Below are 15,343 nucleotides of genomic sequence, written 5' to 3'. Positions count from 1 at the left end.
TTGGTTAGGTTCATCAGAGATAATAAGCTGCCCGAAGACAAAAAGAAGGCACACAGGATCAAGCTGAGGTCTGCAAGGTTTGCTTGTCAACCGAAGGACATCAGTATAGAAGGTCCTTCACTAGAACCCTACTGCGATGTATGCACCCTCACCATGTTGAATTTTTTTTTATTTGAGATCCATAAAGGAGTGTGTAGAAGCCATTCAGGGGAATATCTTTTGCCCATAAAGCCATAACCCAAGGGTACTGGTGGCCCTACATGCAGAAAGATGCAGAAGCCTATGTCAAGAAATGTGACAAGTGCTAAAGGTTTGCACCCTTAATACACCAGCCAAATGGGGACTTGAATCTGGTGTCCACCCCTTGGCTATTTTCCTAGTGGGGAATGGATCTTATTAGGCAATTGCCCAAAGCGGCTAGACAGAGGAAATACTTGTTGGTAACTATAGATTACTTCACGAAGTGGGTAAAAGCTAAACCATTAGCCAAAATCTGAGATGTGGAAGTCAAGAATTTCATCTGGAAGAACATTATCACCAGATTTGGGATTCCAAAAGCCATTGTGGAAAACAATGCCACTTAATTCGATAGCAAGATAATAAAAAAGTTTTGTGCCAACTACAAGATCAAGAATTACTACTCAACGGAAAGTTTTCCTCAAAGCAATGGTCAAGCCTCAAATAAAACCATCATGGATGGCACAAAAAAGAGACTACAAGACGCCAAGGGCAAGTGGGTTGAAGAACTGCCTAATGTCTTGTGGACATACCGCACTACATCAAAAAGATGAATTAGAGAATCACCTTTTGCCATGGCCTATGCCATTGAGGTTGTAATACCGTTAGAAATCAACATTCTTGGAGTCTGAACCCAGGCAGTGAAGAATGGTACACATGAGGCTTTTCTAGCCCGAGATCTTGATCTGATTGAAGACAGAAGAGAACAAGTAGCAATTCGACAGGGGAAATACCAGCAAAGGTTGGCCAGAGCCTACGACAAGAAGGTGAATCCTAGAGAATTCCACGTGGGAGACCTCATGTTGAGGAAAGTGGTCGGCAACAAGAAAGATCCTAGGGAGGGTCAACTTGGCCCAAACTAGGAAGGACCACATAGAATCATCTCGGTTGTCGGAAACGAGGCATATTAACTAGAAGACAGTGATGGCAAGGAATTGCCAAGATTGTGGAATACTAGTAACTTGATGTTTTTCATTCATTAGTTTTCTTTGTTTGTTGTTCTTCTTTCTGATATATTTTAGAAGATGATTAGCCGAAGTACTGATTAATGAAATACTAGTTCAAATTTTTCCTTGTATATTGTTGTTTGTATAAAATCTTGCTGATGTGATGTTCCAACGAGGAACAAGACATTTAACTTAGGCTTGCCACAATGGAAAAGCTGAACTAATTTAGAGAATGAAACTAGCCATGATTTCAGACAATCGAACCTTACTAGTTTGTACGAAAAGCTAAAGTAGCTAGTACTGTCAGTGCACTAAGGCTGAGCCTTATACTTAGAAAATTTTTGTAAAGACTAAGATTGATACAAACAAGATAGTAAAGGGAGGCATGCATTCAAGACAATAAAAGCAATCAACTCAACAGACTTGTATTCATTTAAGTTGTTCGGTTACAAGTGAAGACACTTTGGCCTTGTTAAGACATAAACCAAAGAGATGGTTCGTTACAAAAGGAAAGAAAAGTAAAAAGTAGAAAATCCTAAGTGCTAGGTACTGGTTCTTTGCCACTTGTCTCGGATTGAGATACATGGGATATCGGTAGAGCACTTGATTCAACAGCCATTTTAGCCTTGTCGACTACTATCTCTTCGTCAATTTGCTTCAAAGTCTCCTTTGCGCTCCTCTCAACTACAGATATGTTAGCCTCTTTTGTCGAAGAAGTGCTCTAAGCAACTTCCTTGTCGTCCCCATGAGTGAGGTCCAATACCTACTCGTTCAAAGTTAGGGACTTGGCCTTTATAACCTCGACACCGTTTTCACTGTCATCATCTTCTTCGGCTTTCCTCTCCTCGAATTCGACAACTGGGGGATGGAATGGCAGATTGAGCTTGGATAGGTCCCGAAGTGGCGAATCCTCAGGGAGATCTAGCATGCCAAGTAGAGTGGCCCATCCCAGTTGGTAGCCTTTGTTACAGGCATGGACCACTTGTTTCTGGTACTGCTCCTATATGTCGGCTTGGTCTTGTTCATAAGCCTTTTCATCAGCCCTTTGATCTCCTTTTCTTTTTTCGCCTCGGCCTCAGCCAACTGTTTGATAGCCAAGGCAACCTTTTCCTAGGCGGCCTTTACAGCAGCCTCGACCTTTGTGGCATCCTACATGGCGTGCCTGGCCTTGTCCATGTGCCTCCTCACAAACTCTTCAAACTTGTTCAACTTGTACAAGTAGTCTGTAGCCTCTTATGTTTTCTTATTGAGGTCATTCTTCATGAGCTCGGCCTTGAAGCCGAAGGCATGCGCATGCTAGATAGCCTGCAGAAAGAAAAGAAAGGATTAGCAAAATAATTCTAAGTATTGATGCAGAAATGAATTCAAAAAAGGAAAGTGACTTACCACTACAAAGTTCCTCATCATGTAGGCGAAGTGTTCGTACTCATTGAAGTCGGCAATGGAATCCATGTCGCTAGGAAGCAGCATGACAATTGAGAAAATGGCGGCAATCTCAAGATTACTGGAGGCACTATCAGTCAACTTGATTGGCCGACCTTCGATTGTCAAGTTGGGGATGTAGGCGTCCGAAAAGCTCTATGCGGTGGATGGGTTAGCGCGCTTTGGCTGAGGGGCCTCGGCAGAGTCAGTGGTTTGTCTCTTCTCAAACTTAGCCATCTTCGAGATTTTTATAGAATCCTTTAGATCTTTCTCTTCAGAGGAAGGAGTGACTGTGGTTTTGGCCTTGGCCTTCTTTATCCTCTTTTCCTTCTCAACCGTTTGTGGAGAAGGGGAGGATTAGACAGTGATGACATCGGGAATGCCGGCGAGCAGGTCATTGGCGATTGCGGGTTTGCGAACCATCTCTTTAGAGGTGGCCACGATGGTGACTCTGGTCCGATGTTTGATAGCTCATAGAGCTTTAGGAGGGTTCTCAAGGTCGTACGCTGGTAAGTTGTAGCCTTGGCATTTTCTGCTCCTTTTCCTTGCAGCTGGAGCGTTAGAAAGTCAGCGACGTCGTTTGTGCTGGGATGATGGGATTCGTTAAGCCGATGTGGATGGCTGATCGGTTGGGTCAGAAATGGAACCTTGGTCTTAGCGTGTTGATGATGGAGTTATTGGTGATGGTGGAGTTTAGCTTCAAATCTTTAAAGAGACGTCGGGAAGTAGGGACTTGTATGTGGGAATGTAGTTGAGAATGATGAGAGCTTTCCTTTGGTTTAGCGGGAGATCCAGAAGCTTCTGAATCTCAACCTGAGCGGTTGAATTTCTTTTAACGGCCTTACTTGGTTGTTCAATAACTAAAAAACATAGGAAACAGATTAAAAATTTGTATAAGTGTAAGATGTCTGAGTTAGGCATGAAAGTTTGGAGAGACTAGGGCTTACCCTGGTCACTCTCTAATTGGTCTCTAGGCAAGGGAAAGAGACGTTGGATATCATCATAGGCAAATTCTCAATTGCCCAAGACAATGAGGAAATCCTCACCAGCACCTTTATTCGAGTCTGGGAGTTCGGCGATGACTTTTTAGGAAGTAGATCTTGACTTCAAGTAGTATGTGATGCCGTGTGTGGAGGTAAATTTGCACATCGTGTAGCAATATTGGATGTCCTCTAAGGTTATCCTAGCGTCATGTCAGCTAGTTAGCTCAGCTATGCCGTGACTATCCTAAAAGTGTTTATAGCCAACTGCATTGGGGTAAGCTTCTAGAAGGCAAGAAGTTTGTGAAACATAGGGTTGAGAGAGAATTTGACTCCATTTTCAAGGATCGCTACTACTGTGAAGGGCATGGAGTTCCCATTCGGGATGCGTGGGTCAATTTTCTCGGCTAGCCTAATGTGGATGTCGGCTGGCACGTCGAATTCTTGGCAGAAATATCCTAGTTTGGTTGGGTTATCTATTCTCCACCTATGCATACCCATTATATCGACTAATTGTTGGAAGTCTTTTGCCTAAACTTGTTTTAGAGATTTGGGGATTCTGGTCCTAGTGTTTCTGGTGGAGCTTCAAAAAATTATGGGTTTGAGGATTTTAGTGTTCAGATAAAGGTTTTGGAACACAGATTGTTTAAGTTTTCCTAAAATCTAGCAAATCCCAAGCCTAAATCTAAGTGTGCAGGAATGCAAGAAATCTAGAAATGTCAATAGAGTAAAAGCAGATTTAGAGTATGAACAGGACAGAAGTAATGAATTCAAAGGATGTATGAGATTCAAGGTCAATTCGAAGCATGAAAAATGTAGAAACATCGAACACAAAGAACGTTAACATGGAGCATTCAAGAACAGATGCAAGATGTTTCAAAATCTTGAAGAATTCGAGAAAAAATCAAATGCAATGATAAGGAAAATGTGCCCAACATGATCAAGTTTGATTGAAATTCGAGATACATATTCAAGAAAAGTGAAGAACAAGGAAGGTTGAAACTGAAATTAACAGTATAGGGAATTTACAAGTCAAAATCAGAGAAACAGAGGTCAGATTCTTGATCGTCGAGATGCAGCGTGCTAATTAATTGGAACATAATGGAGGTTCGTTCGCCAGAGATGGTCAAATAGAGTAGTTACAAAGTATTTGAAGGTTTGGCAATAGCCGTTTGAGAGAGTTTTGGAGAGAGAATGTCTGAGTAAAGAGAGAAAGATAAGGAATGCGAAGTGAAGAGACGAAGAGAGAGGAAAAGGGTTTTAGCAAAAAGTGAAAGGGCAGAAAAGCAATGAATCGAATGCCTTGGAAGACGTGCCCGTACTGATGCCGGAAGACGTCATGTGGCGTGGGTCAAGATCTCTTGGACATTTTAGACTAGTGGGCTATGACCTTAGCTAGTGATGCAATCTTGGATGAGATGATGCATTTTGAGTCAAGACATGTTGGTTTCTGATTCTACCCGAATGGACACTTGTGTCTTGGTTCTCTGATGTCAGCGAGTTTTGATCTCGAAAGAAGTGTATCTTCTAGTATGATGCCCATCCGACGTGCTCGAAGTTGAATGATGTAGGTTCCATCACCTCAGGTTGGCGAGGTAATAAAAACTAGGGGGTAGCTGTGTGTACATAATTTTTTGTGTCATCCATGTGGCCGAGGTTGATGGTCGAGGTGCCACGTGGAAGGGACATATTGCTAATGTGTCACAGGAGTAAACTAAATTTCCAAGATATGGTGCGATATTTTCTGGATCTGAGATAATCGGATAAAGAACAAGAGTCCCAGATGTGTAGAGAAACCCTGTTGGGATAGGGATAAGGCTCTTAGGAGATATCATCCTTATTTAGATGTGAGTCCTGGATAACTGCTACAGTGGAAGTTCCATGGAATGAGACTTCTACGGTAAGATTGACATTGACTCTTATAAAAGTAAGGCACCCATGTGGGTCTAAGGTATGTTTTATCTTGTGAGTTATTAAGATTTAGTTGTTTGAGCTATTGTTTATTGTGAGATGAGTGATTGACTTAATCATCGGAATGCCCGGGATGGACGAGCCACCGCGATATTCTTTTCTTCTTGCTTTCAGGTGTTGGGCTTAATCTATTATACCGTATGCTCACTAGCTAAATTCTAGAGATCTCGACCAAGAGATCTGATTGGTTATGAGTTCGGAAATCAACACCCACAAATAGTGTATATTATAGTGTAACTCTAGCTAAAGGCTTCAAACAAGTACTTGGAGAGGTCAATATATAAATTACACATCTAAAGAACAAACATATTAATCAAGTATTTCAAAAAGATATTGCTATACAAGTCTAAAAATTAAATCCAATTTTTAAGTCTAATGATGTGACCAGCAATTAGGATATCTAAGGTAACACTTTCTCTCATATCTTATCAATCATCAATCAATCATATCATTTACACATCATTAAATTTAAAAAATGAACTTGCATGTCATTTTCCATTTCAAAATGGATGCGAGGGCTATGGCCACCACCTCTTAGCCAACTTGTGTCTACCGTTGACTTATACTTTCTTTTGGAAAGTGGTTTGTTTTAACAATTTTAAAATTATTTTTTTTATATTTATTTTTATCAAATTATTTTTTATCTTTAAACAAACAATTAAAAAATTATTTATGAAATGCAAACCAAATGTAACCGAAGTGTTTGATAATAATTTTTTTTTTTTTTTACTAGAAAAAATATAAAAGTAATAAAATTTAAAAATGAATACTTGACTCTCTTTTTTTTTTTGACTCTTGACTTTTTGGCTTTTTATTGTCAAACAAGTCCTAATTTTAAGCATTTTATGGATCTGAGATGACTAAATTATTTATAGATGATGTTTGTCTATAATATTTGAACAATGTTATTCTGATGATTACTTTCTGATTAAGCTGCTTTGTATTAAAATTAGGAAGCGAAGTAATTAGATGTGACTGACCGTAAAATTCGGAAGCTACTACACGTGAGAGAAGCTGAGCACCAGACGGGCATGCGAATGGCATGGACACTGGATGATCCTCCTTTGTGACGCTCAATAAATACAAAAGGGTTTCCTTATGTCCACAATCAGCAGCCCAGTGAAGCGGCAACCAATTAAGATTGTCAGAAATATATAAGGAGGCAGGGTGTTTGTCCACCAGGATAGCCGCAGCCTCGGTGTTTCCAATTCCTGCAGCATTGTGAAGGGCAGTCATACCGTAAACGTTAGGCAGTTCCAACGCCTCTGCCGGCATCAAATCCACCAACTTCTTTACAAAATCTATTGACCTTGCACTCGAAACCGACACGTGGAGTGCCGTCTCCTCGTAATCAGTGATATTGGCAGTGAATGCAGCTTCATCTTGGTCAAAGATTCTTTTGGCGGAATCCCAGTCTCCCCTGAGTGCAGCATGGAGGAGTGGTATGTACCTCCATTTCTCATCCTTGTTCTCTGCATATGCATCCATCCACCCATTGTCAAACAATATTTATTAACCAGCAGAAATTAACGTTGCGTTTGGTTGAAGAATTTGGAAAAAAATTTAAAAAGCAAAAAAAAAAAATGTATATAAAATATGAATAAAATATACCTACATTTCATTTAGTTTCACACACTTTTCCCTTTCTCTTTTCAAATCATTTTCTAAATCCCCCAACCAAATATAGCGTAAGTGACACGACTCAATCTTGGAATTGAGTACAAACAGAATTGATAATCTTAAGAACGACATGGGCAATCAACTATCCCCAATTTGGAACAGAATGTCTATGAACCCGACATATATACCAGGAATTGAACTAGAAAATGAATGAAAGAAATATGTGGTTGAAATATATACATTTTTTATAGTGGACTCTACCCACTATTCAATGTGTTTTTTGAATTTTTTTTTTCGTATATGTTTTAGAATTGTTGGATTTGAAAACAAATACCAACCACATAGGTGTAGAATATGAATTTCAATAAAATTTAAAAATTTAAAAAAAAAGAAAAGTGTCTATAGATGACATATAATTATATTTAATTCATATTTCATATATCTTTTCTATTTCTCTTTTATAATTCCTACCAAAATATACGTTTCAAACGCAGCCTTATTGTGCAGAATAATACAACACATAATTAAATTAGGGAAACTTACCAATAAGTTCATACACAAATCAAAATCCATCTAGGCCTGGAACAAAACATTTGTATCAATTAGTCTTACATATTTGCATCAATTACCTTCTCCACTTTCTCCTCCTTGCTCTTGTCCCCCTCCTCCTTTTGTTGCTGCTGCTGCTGCTTCTTCTTCTTCTGTTGCTGCTGCTGGCTTGTCTTGTATTATATCAAGGACATTCACAAATTTGGTTGCATAATTTTCATTATCAGAAGACGCCATGAGCACTTTTGAGTGTTTGTACTTTCCTTTTATGATCCTTGTAGCATACAACTAAACGTCTTCAAAACTGAATTCACTGCCTGCAAACTATGCACAAAAATACTCAATATTTTTTCGAAGTCCACACTTATATAAAAAGAGAGATTTGCTCGTCAATAGAGTTTCTGTGGCCACTTCCTTTTTCGTGGTGAGGAGAGTGCCGCGTCAAACTTTGTTTTCATCTCTGTTTCTATCATTAGAATTTTTTTTATAAAAAAAAAATTAAAAATCGCGAATCAGTCTCATTCAGAAAAAATTAACCTACTCCATTCATTTGAAAATATTAATTTTTTATTTGATTTTTTAATATTTCAAAATATTAATTTTTTTTCAAAAATTAAGAAATAAAATAATATAAATTTTTTATTTTATTCTTTTTTTAATTTATTAATTATACAAAAAGTACACTTATGGCAATTGATATTTTCACAAAAATATACTATAAGGGTGTGTTTATTTGCACAGGTTGGGAAAAGGGTGATTGAAATCCACCGAACTATTAGTCATAGGATACACTGTCCCAGACTATTTAGTTGGACAGCATTTGTACCCTATATTTGTTTAGTCATAGGATTAGATGTAAGAAAATAACTATTTAGTTGGATAGGATATGAATCCTATAATAGTCCAATCTCACCCCTCAATCCTTCAAAACAAACACCACCTAAAAGGATAATTTTGAAATTTTAATATTTTTAAAATTTAATAATTGTATTATAAAAAAAAATAGATTTTCAAAAAAAAAATATTATTTTGATACAGAATGAGTTTATTGTTCGGTTGATCTTTTCAATGCTTATTTCAATTTTTATTCTTAAAATAGGTAAATTGTACTTCATTATTCAATCCATGCTTTTACACTTATGATTTCGATATGACACCAAGCAATACCATTTAAAAATATATATACACTAACGGGTGTCTGTAATTGAAGGTACGGTATAAATAATGTTAAGATTAAAATATAATTGTAATTTCAACATTATTTAATAAATTATCAATTTAATATAATTGTAATCACAACCTTTCTGTCTTAGAAATAAATTATGAATTTAATATAAAAACAATCAGTGCGTTTGGTTTCAGTTTTGTGAATTTAATTTTCTGAAAACTGAGTTTTTTGTTTTTCAAATATTTTTTTTATTTTTAGTGAATATATTTAAAATTTTAAACATTTTTTTTTTATTTTTTTAGATGCGCCTTACTTAGATGTATCTAAAAGGTAAAATATTTGTAAAAAAATATTTTAAAAAATTAATAAATACACGAAAATACGAAAAATATAATGAATTTTTATATTTTTGGTATTTAGTAGATTTTTTAAAGTTTTTTTTTTACAAAAATTGTACTTTTTAAGTGTATTTATGTTAAGTGTGTCTAAAAATTTTTAAAAAATTACTTAAGATATTAAAACAATTTAGTAAAAACAAAAAAAATATAAAAAATAAGAAAGTAGAATTTTCTGATAAGTGTTTTCAAACAACTGAAAACAAACATGGTGAATACTATTTTTGGGAAAGGAAAGCAGACCCGCGTGGATTGCCCCTCACTCCCTTTGCTTTCTATTTTCTTGTTATACTTTTGCTTTTCTACTTCTTCTACTCCTCTACATCTCTGTAACTCCATTGTTGCTCAAGTTTGAGCTTCGAATGGGAGTCAAAACCCACCAAACCCAAATCTTAGAAACACAAAACCATCAAACTCTCGATGGTGGAAGAGGGATGCGCCATTGTTGGTTAAGATCGAAGAGAAGAGATGAAGAATTGCTATCAGTGGATAGAAGAGATGAAGAGCTACCGTTGTTGTCCCCAACTTTGCAACCATTACCACCTCTAACTCTCCTGCAATAATGGCTGAGACCCATTTGAGAAAACATCTTAATTTGAAAATATGAAGAGTGCACACACACACACACACACACAGAGGAACATACAGGCGACGACGAACAAAGTAACATAGTAAGTCCAGAAACAGATGCTTCTGATCAATAAAAAAATAGTTGAACAAAAAAACAGCCTCGGTTGTAATTAATTTTGGAGAATGGAATTTAAAAAATGATAAAAATTAGTTGAATTAATACCTCACAACCTTGTTAAAAAACAGTTGCATTAACAACTGCAATGCGGATGTTCAACATTTGGTCTCTAATATTACAAGTGTAAGTTCTTCGCTGCGACTGTGGGATCGCCATGTTTTTGGGTGTGTAAAGCGACAGTTAAAGGAGAAAACCGATCAATTACAGCGGTTACTTACGCAACAGTTCATTTTTCCGAACGCCGCTGCAGAAATGGGTAGGCTACGTTGTGATATTGATGAGATTTTGGATCGGGAATCTATTTTTTGGGGACAACGTGCTCGAGCTAATTGGCTTAAGGATGGGGACCGTAATACTTCGTTTTTTCATTCCAAGGCCACCCAACGTCATAAGAAGAAGAAAATTGCTGGCATTGTGGATCATAATGGCTTTTGGCAGGAGGATCAACGAGTGGTGGAGGACAGTTTTGTCAAATATTTTCAGGAATTATTTTCGGCGGGTGAGGAACTGAACATGGGGCCAGTTCTGCAGTTGATTCAGGCTAGAGTTCCCGCTCACAGTGCATCTCAATTGAGTAGACCATTTTCTGAAGTTGAGCTCCACCATGCGCTGTTCCAAATGCATCCAACAAAGGCTCCCGGGCCGGATGGTAAGCCTGCTTTATTTTTTCAAAAATTTTGGCCAGTGGTGGGTCCTAGTGTGACTTCTGCGGTGCTTGGGGTATTGAATGGGGTTGATGAGATTTCACATATTAATCATACTTTCATTGTGTTGATTCCTAAAATTAAGCACCCCAAGCTCATGACAGAGTTTCGGCCAATTAGTTTGTGTAATGTTGTTTATAAAATAATTGCAAAAATGTTGGCCAATCGCCTTAAAGAGGTGCTGCCTTCTGTAATTTCCGACACTCAAAGTGCGTTTATTCCAGGCCGCCTCATTACTGATAACGCGTTGGTGGCATTTGAAGTGTTCCATTTTCTTAAGCATAAGAGGGCCGGAAAGGATGGCTGCCTGGCCTTAAAACTTGATATGAGCAAAGCCTATGACCGAGTGGAATGGCCATTTATTAATCAGATGATGCTCCTCTTAGGATTCCCGCAAAGGTTTGTGCAACTTCTTATGAATTGTGTGTCCACTGTTTCTTTTTCAGTGCTTATTAATGGAAAGCCTTCTAGCATGTTTTACCCATCAAGGGGCCTCCGCCAAGGGGACCCGCTTTCCCCTTATCTGTTTACTATTTGTGCGGAAGGAATGTCAGCACTTCTCGGCCATGCCATGGCAGCTAACAGGTTGTCCGGAATTTCAATTTGCCGTGGTAGTCCGCGCTTGTCACATTTATTTTTTGCCGATGACAGTCTTCTATTTGCGGCTGCTAAGGAAGGTGAGGCGGGTGTCCTGAGGGATATTCTCAACAAGTATGAACAAGCATCGGGGCAAAAAATTAATCTTCAAAAATCGGCTGTTTGCTTTAGTAAAAATACGGACTTGGTTACTCAGCGAGTGGTGACATCTATTCTAGAGGTGGGGGCACTGGAGCCGTATGGGAAGTATTTGGGATTACCATATTGTGTGGGGCATTCTAAGCGCGCCGTTTTGGGGTTTGTTAAGGAGCGAGTATGGTCTCGGTTAAATGGTTGGAAGGAAAAATCGTTATCGGTGGCGGGTAGAGAGGTCCTCATTAAGTCTGTTGCTCAAGCCATACCCACTTACATTATGTCCTGCTTCCGCCTCCCAACTGGAGTGTGCCATGAAATTGAGTCTATGGTGAGCAATTTTTGGTGGGGACAAAGAGAGGAAACCCGTAAAATTCATTGGACTAGCTGGAAACAATTGTGTAAATCTAAATTATGTGGTGGTATGGGATTTCGGTGCCTTCAACATTTCAATTCAGCTTTGCTGGCCAAACAGTGTTGGCGACTACTGCAACGGCCTCAATCTTTGGTTGCGCGGGTCCTTAAGGCTAGGTATTTCCCACAAACTTCATTTCTTGATGCTGTGGTCGGGAGTAACCCATCATTCACCTGGAGGAGTATAGTCGGATCTCGAACACTACTAAATGCTGGGCTTCGATGGCGAGTTGGAAATGGTGAAAGCATCTCGGTTAGGTATGATAAATGGATTCCAAGGCCTCACTCCTTTAAAATAATCTTGCCACCTTCGAATCTTCCGGATGATGCGCGGGTTAGTGATTTAATTGATCCTGAGAAGGGAGCATGGTATGATGAGATGCTGGCGCAAAATTTCTTGGGCATGGATGTGGAGGCTATCCGATGTATTCCTCTTTGTCCCACGTTACCCCCGGATCAATTGGTCTGGCATTTTTCCCGAAATGGGGAATTTTCAGTACGATCGGCATACCACTTGTGTATGGATATGGCCTCTGTGGATGGCCACGGTGATACCTCCACTAATGGGCAGTCACATAAGCAGTTCTGGCGAGGTTTTTGGCAACTTAATTTACCGACCAAACTAAAGATTTTTGGATGGAAAATGTGCCTTGGGTTGTTAGCGGTAAGGGCCAATCTGAGGCAACGTCATATCGTCAATATGGACTTATGTCCTTGGTGTGGCGTGGAGACTGAAACGGTAGGCCATTGTTTTCACAATTGTGACTTTGCCATGCAAGTGTGGCGATCGAGCTCACTTAATTTGCTTATCAAATCCAATCCTGTGCACAATTGTTTTGAGTGGGTATATCAACTCATGGCCACAATTGGTCCAGAATCCATGCAATTATTTGTGGCTATGTGTTGGTGCCTTTGGAATAATAGAAACTCCATTCTGTTTGGCAACAATTCAAGGACGGTGGAGGAAGTTGTTTCTTTCGCGGTAAATTATGTTTCCGAATATGCTCAAGCTCAAGACCGTGGCCATCTTCCTCCGGCCCAGGGTCCGATGCGAAGGTGGGTTGCGCCACGCGAGGGTGTCTTCAAATTGAACTTTGATGGCTCTGTTAGGAAGGCCCATGCCAGTGCTGGGGTTGGCATTATTATTCGGGACTGTCATGGGGAAGTCATTGCGTCTATGGTTGAGCGGCTACAGTATATGGAGGACGTTGATTGTGTGGAAGCTATGGGAGCGATAAAAGCCCTGCAATTGGCTTGTGATTTGGGATTGGGCCATATTCATCTGGAAGGTGACTCTCAAAATGTGGTGGCTGCACTTCAAGGTAAGGCGGATAACCTCTCTTGCTATGGTCATTTTGTGGGGGTGGCTCAAGCGCTCCTTTTGCGGTTTCCTTCTTCATCGGTTTCGCATGTTTGTCGGGATGGCAATTCGGTGGCTCATTGTTTAAGTAGGTTAGCCTTTGATTTTGAGACGCCACGTATTTGGATGGAGGAGGTTCCTCCTTCTTTAATGGCGTTGGTGATGTCTGAGGCGTCTTCCTCTGTGTAATTGCTTATCCTCTCTAAAAAAAAAAAAAAAAAAAAAAAAAAAACAACTGAATTACCAGAAAAACTTAATTAACAGTTAAAAAGTGGTAAAAATTAGAACAGGAAAAATAAAGAAAGAAAGAAAGAAAGAACTATAAAATAGATGAAAAAAAAAAAAAAGAAAGAAAGAAAGAAAGAACTATAAAATAGATGAATTAAGAGCTTAAAACAACTTAAAAACTAGAACATAAACAAAACTTGAAAAACACCCAAAGTGTTTACTCATTAAAAAAATCATCAAAAACAAAATCATGAACACAAAATCAATTTTACTTGAAACATTGATCTGAACAAAAGGAAATTTCTTTGCATTACACAATCATTAAAAACTCTAAAATAAACTCCCAAAAGAATCAAATCAATAACAGTATAGAGCTCAATCTAAATGACCCATAGACAATCTAAAATAACAATTAAAACCATTATCAGAAATAAGGACTTTGGGGTTTGAATTACAACAAGGGAAATTTCAAAAACAAAATCAAAGAGAGAAGGGGAGAGGCAGAAACAATTCTCAAGCGAAGAATCTTACCTTCCGAGTATAAGTTTTGCTTATCTCTGATCTGTCCATCCGCCTTCAATCTCCCCAGCATTGATCTATTCCATTTCATCTTTTTCGGGCCCTAATCTGCCTTCCGCAACGTCTCTCTCATTTTGACAAACTACAATCAAATCGACTACCCTAAGGCAGCAACCAAAACAACAATGATGAACAACAGAGCCAGATTCAAGATGTATTTCAAATCTGTTGAACCTCTTTGAAGAATAGCTTTGGCAGGGAAGGGCATCAGAGCGGCGACCTGGCGGGGCGAGACTAAGAATGAGAGAGAGAGAGAGAGAGAAGGGCTGCATTATGGAGGCAGGTCTTCGCCAGAGGCGAGAAGAGTGAGAGATAGAGAGAGTTGCTATGCTTCCGGCGTGACAATGACAAGTTGCTGTAGGTGGTAAAGATGTTTCTTCCAACGGCGGTAGATAAAGGAAATGAAGAGGACATGAAGAGAGAGAAAGGGTTTTGTCGACGGCATGCTCTTAGTTGAGAGCGACAGTGTCGAAAGGAGATGTGGTGAGCGGCAGGTCGAAAAGAGAAGAAAAAGACAAAGTGATGAGAAGTAAAAAACAAGACAGAGTGATAAGAGGTAAATGAGAGAGAGAGAGAGAGAGAGAGAGAGAGCGTGGACGTGGGTTAACACGTGGACGGGAATCTGAAAATCCTTAGATTGGTTCATACATTTTTGAACGTTGGATTTTATTAAAACTCATCTCAGCTGTTCAAATGTTTTAGTAAAACAAATGTGTGTAGAACAAATTCAAAAACCCTTCTGTCTTATTACACATATATATATATATATATATAATTTTTTTTTTATAATTGTTAAAAATTAGGTTGAGTTTGTAATTCGGATCCAATTGGATCGCATATAGTAGCATGACCTGATTAGAAGAGATCCAAATAATATAACAGATTATATTTTAAGATATGAGAATATCTTGATATGAGATAATTGTCAATATATAAATATATATTATATGATAATTATTAATTAGATATTCTTGATAAGAGATGGGATAATATATTTATCATATGGGTCTCTTAACATTTCTATATAAACAGAACTGGAATTCTGTATTTCACATAACAAAAAATATACGTTTTCTCTCCTCATAAACCATATCATCTTTGTATTGTGAGTAGTATGGGTAAAACTCTGATAGTTTTACTTTATTGTTGGTAGAGACTATTTAAGAGTACGTGATTCACCTTCTAAGTTGGATTTGTTGTGCAACCTGTTTACCCACGAGGCATGCTTGAATCCATATGATTTTTTCACTGTATATATAGTATTATATTTTCTTCATTGGTATCAGAGTCAT

The 15,343-nt window shown here is 38.5% G+C and overlaps 1 protein-coding gene across 14 annotated transcripts in view; it reads right to left on the bottom strand.

The window, feature by feature from the left end:
- LOC114271641 (uncharacterized) overlaps positions 1–14,427 on the bottom strand; it is a 57,532-nt gene extending 43,105 nt beyond the window's left edge. For 11 of the 14 annotated variants that reach the window (XM_082887448.1, XM_082887455.1, XM_082887454.1 and 8 more), the window contains exons 1-3: positions 9,800–9,824; positions 7,807–8,050; positions 6,538–7,029 (exon numbers count right to left, since the gene is read on the bottom strand). In XM_082887448.1, the coding sequence (XP_082743574.1) occupies positions 6,538–7,029; positions 7,807–7,963 (649 nt within the window). In that variant the 5' untranslated portion in view covers positions 7,964–8,050; positions 9,800–9,824. Of the gene's footprint in view, positions 1–6,537; positions 7,030–7,806; positions 8,051–9,799; positions 9,825–14,003 lie in introns of those variants that run through there. The other 3 variants (XM_082887456.1, XM_082887460.1, XM_082887449.1) reach the window with 2 other exon arrangements.
- Positions 14,428–15,343: the final 916 nt, after the last annotated feature.

This window comes from Camellia sinensis, chromosome 9 (genome assembly GCF_055761805.1).
Source record: "Camellia sinensis isolate YWXY chromosome 9, ASM5576180v1, whole genome shotgun sequence".
NCBI classification, from domain to species: Eukaryota; Viridiplantae; Streptophyta; class Magnoliopsida; order Ericales; family Theaceae; genus Camellia; species Camellia sinensis.
Note: the sequence above shows the minus strand (reverse complement) of the source record. Positions and strands in the feature narration are given on the sequence as shown.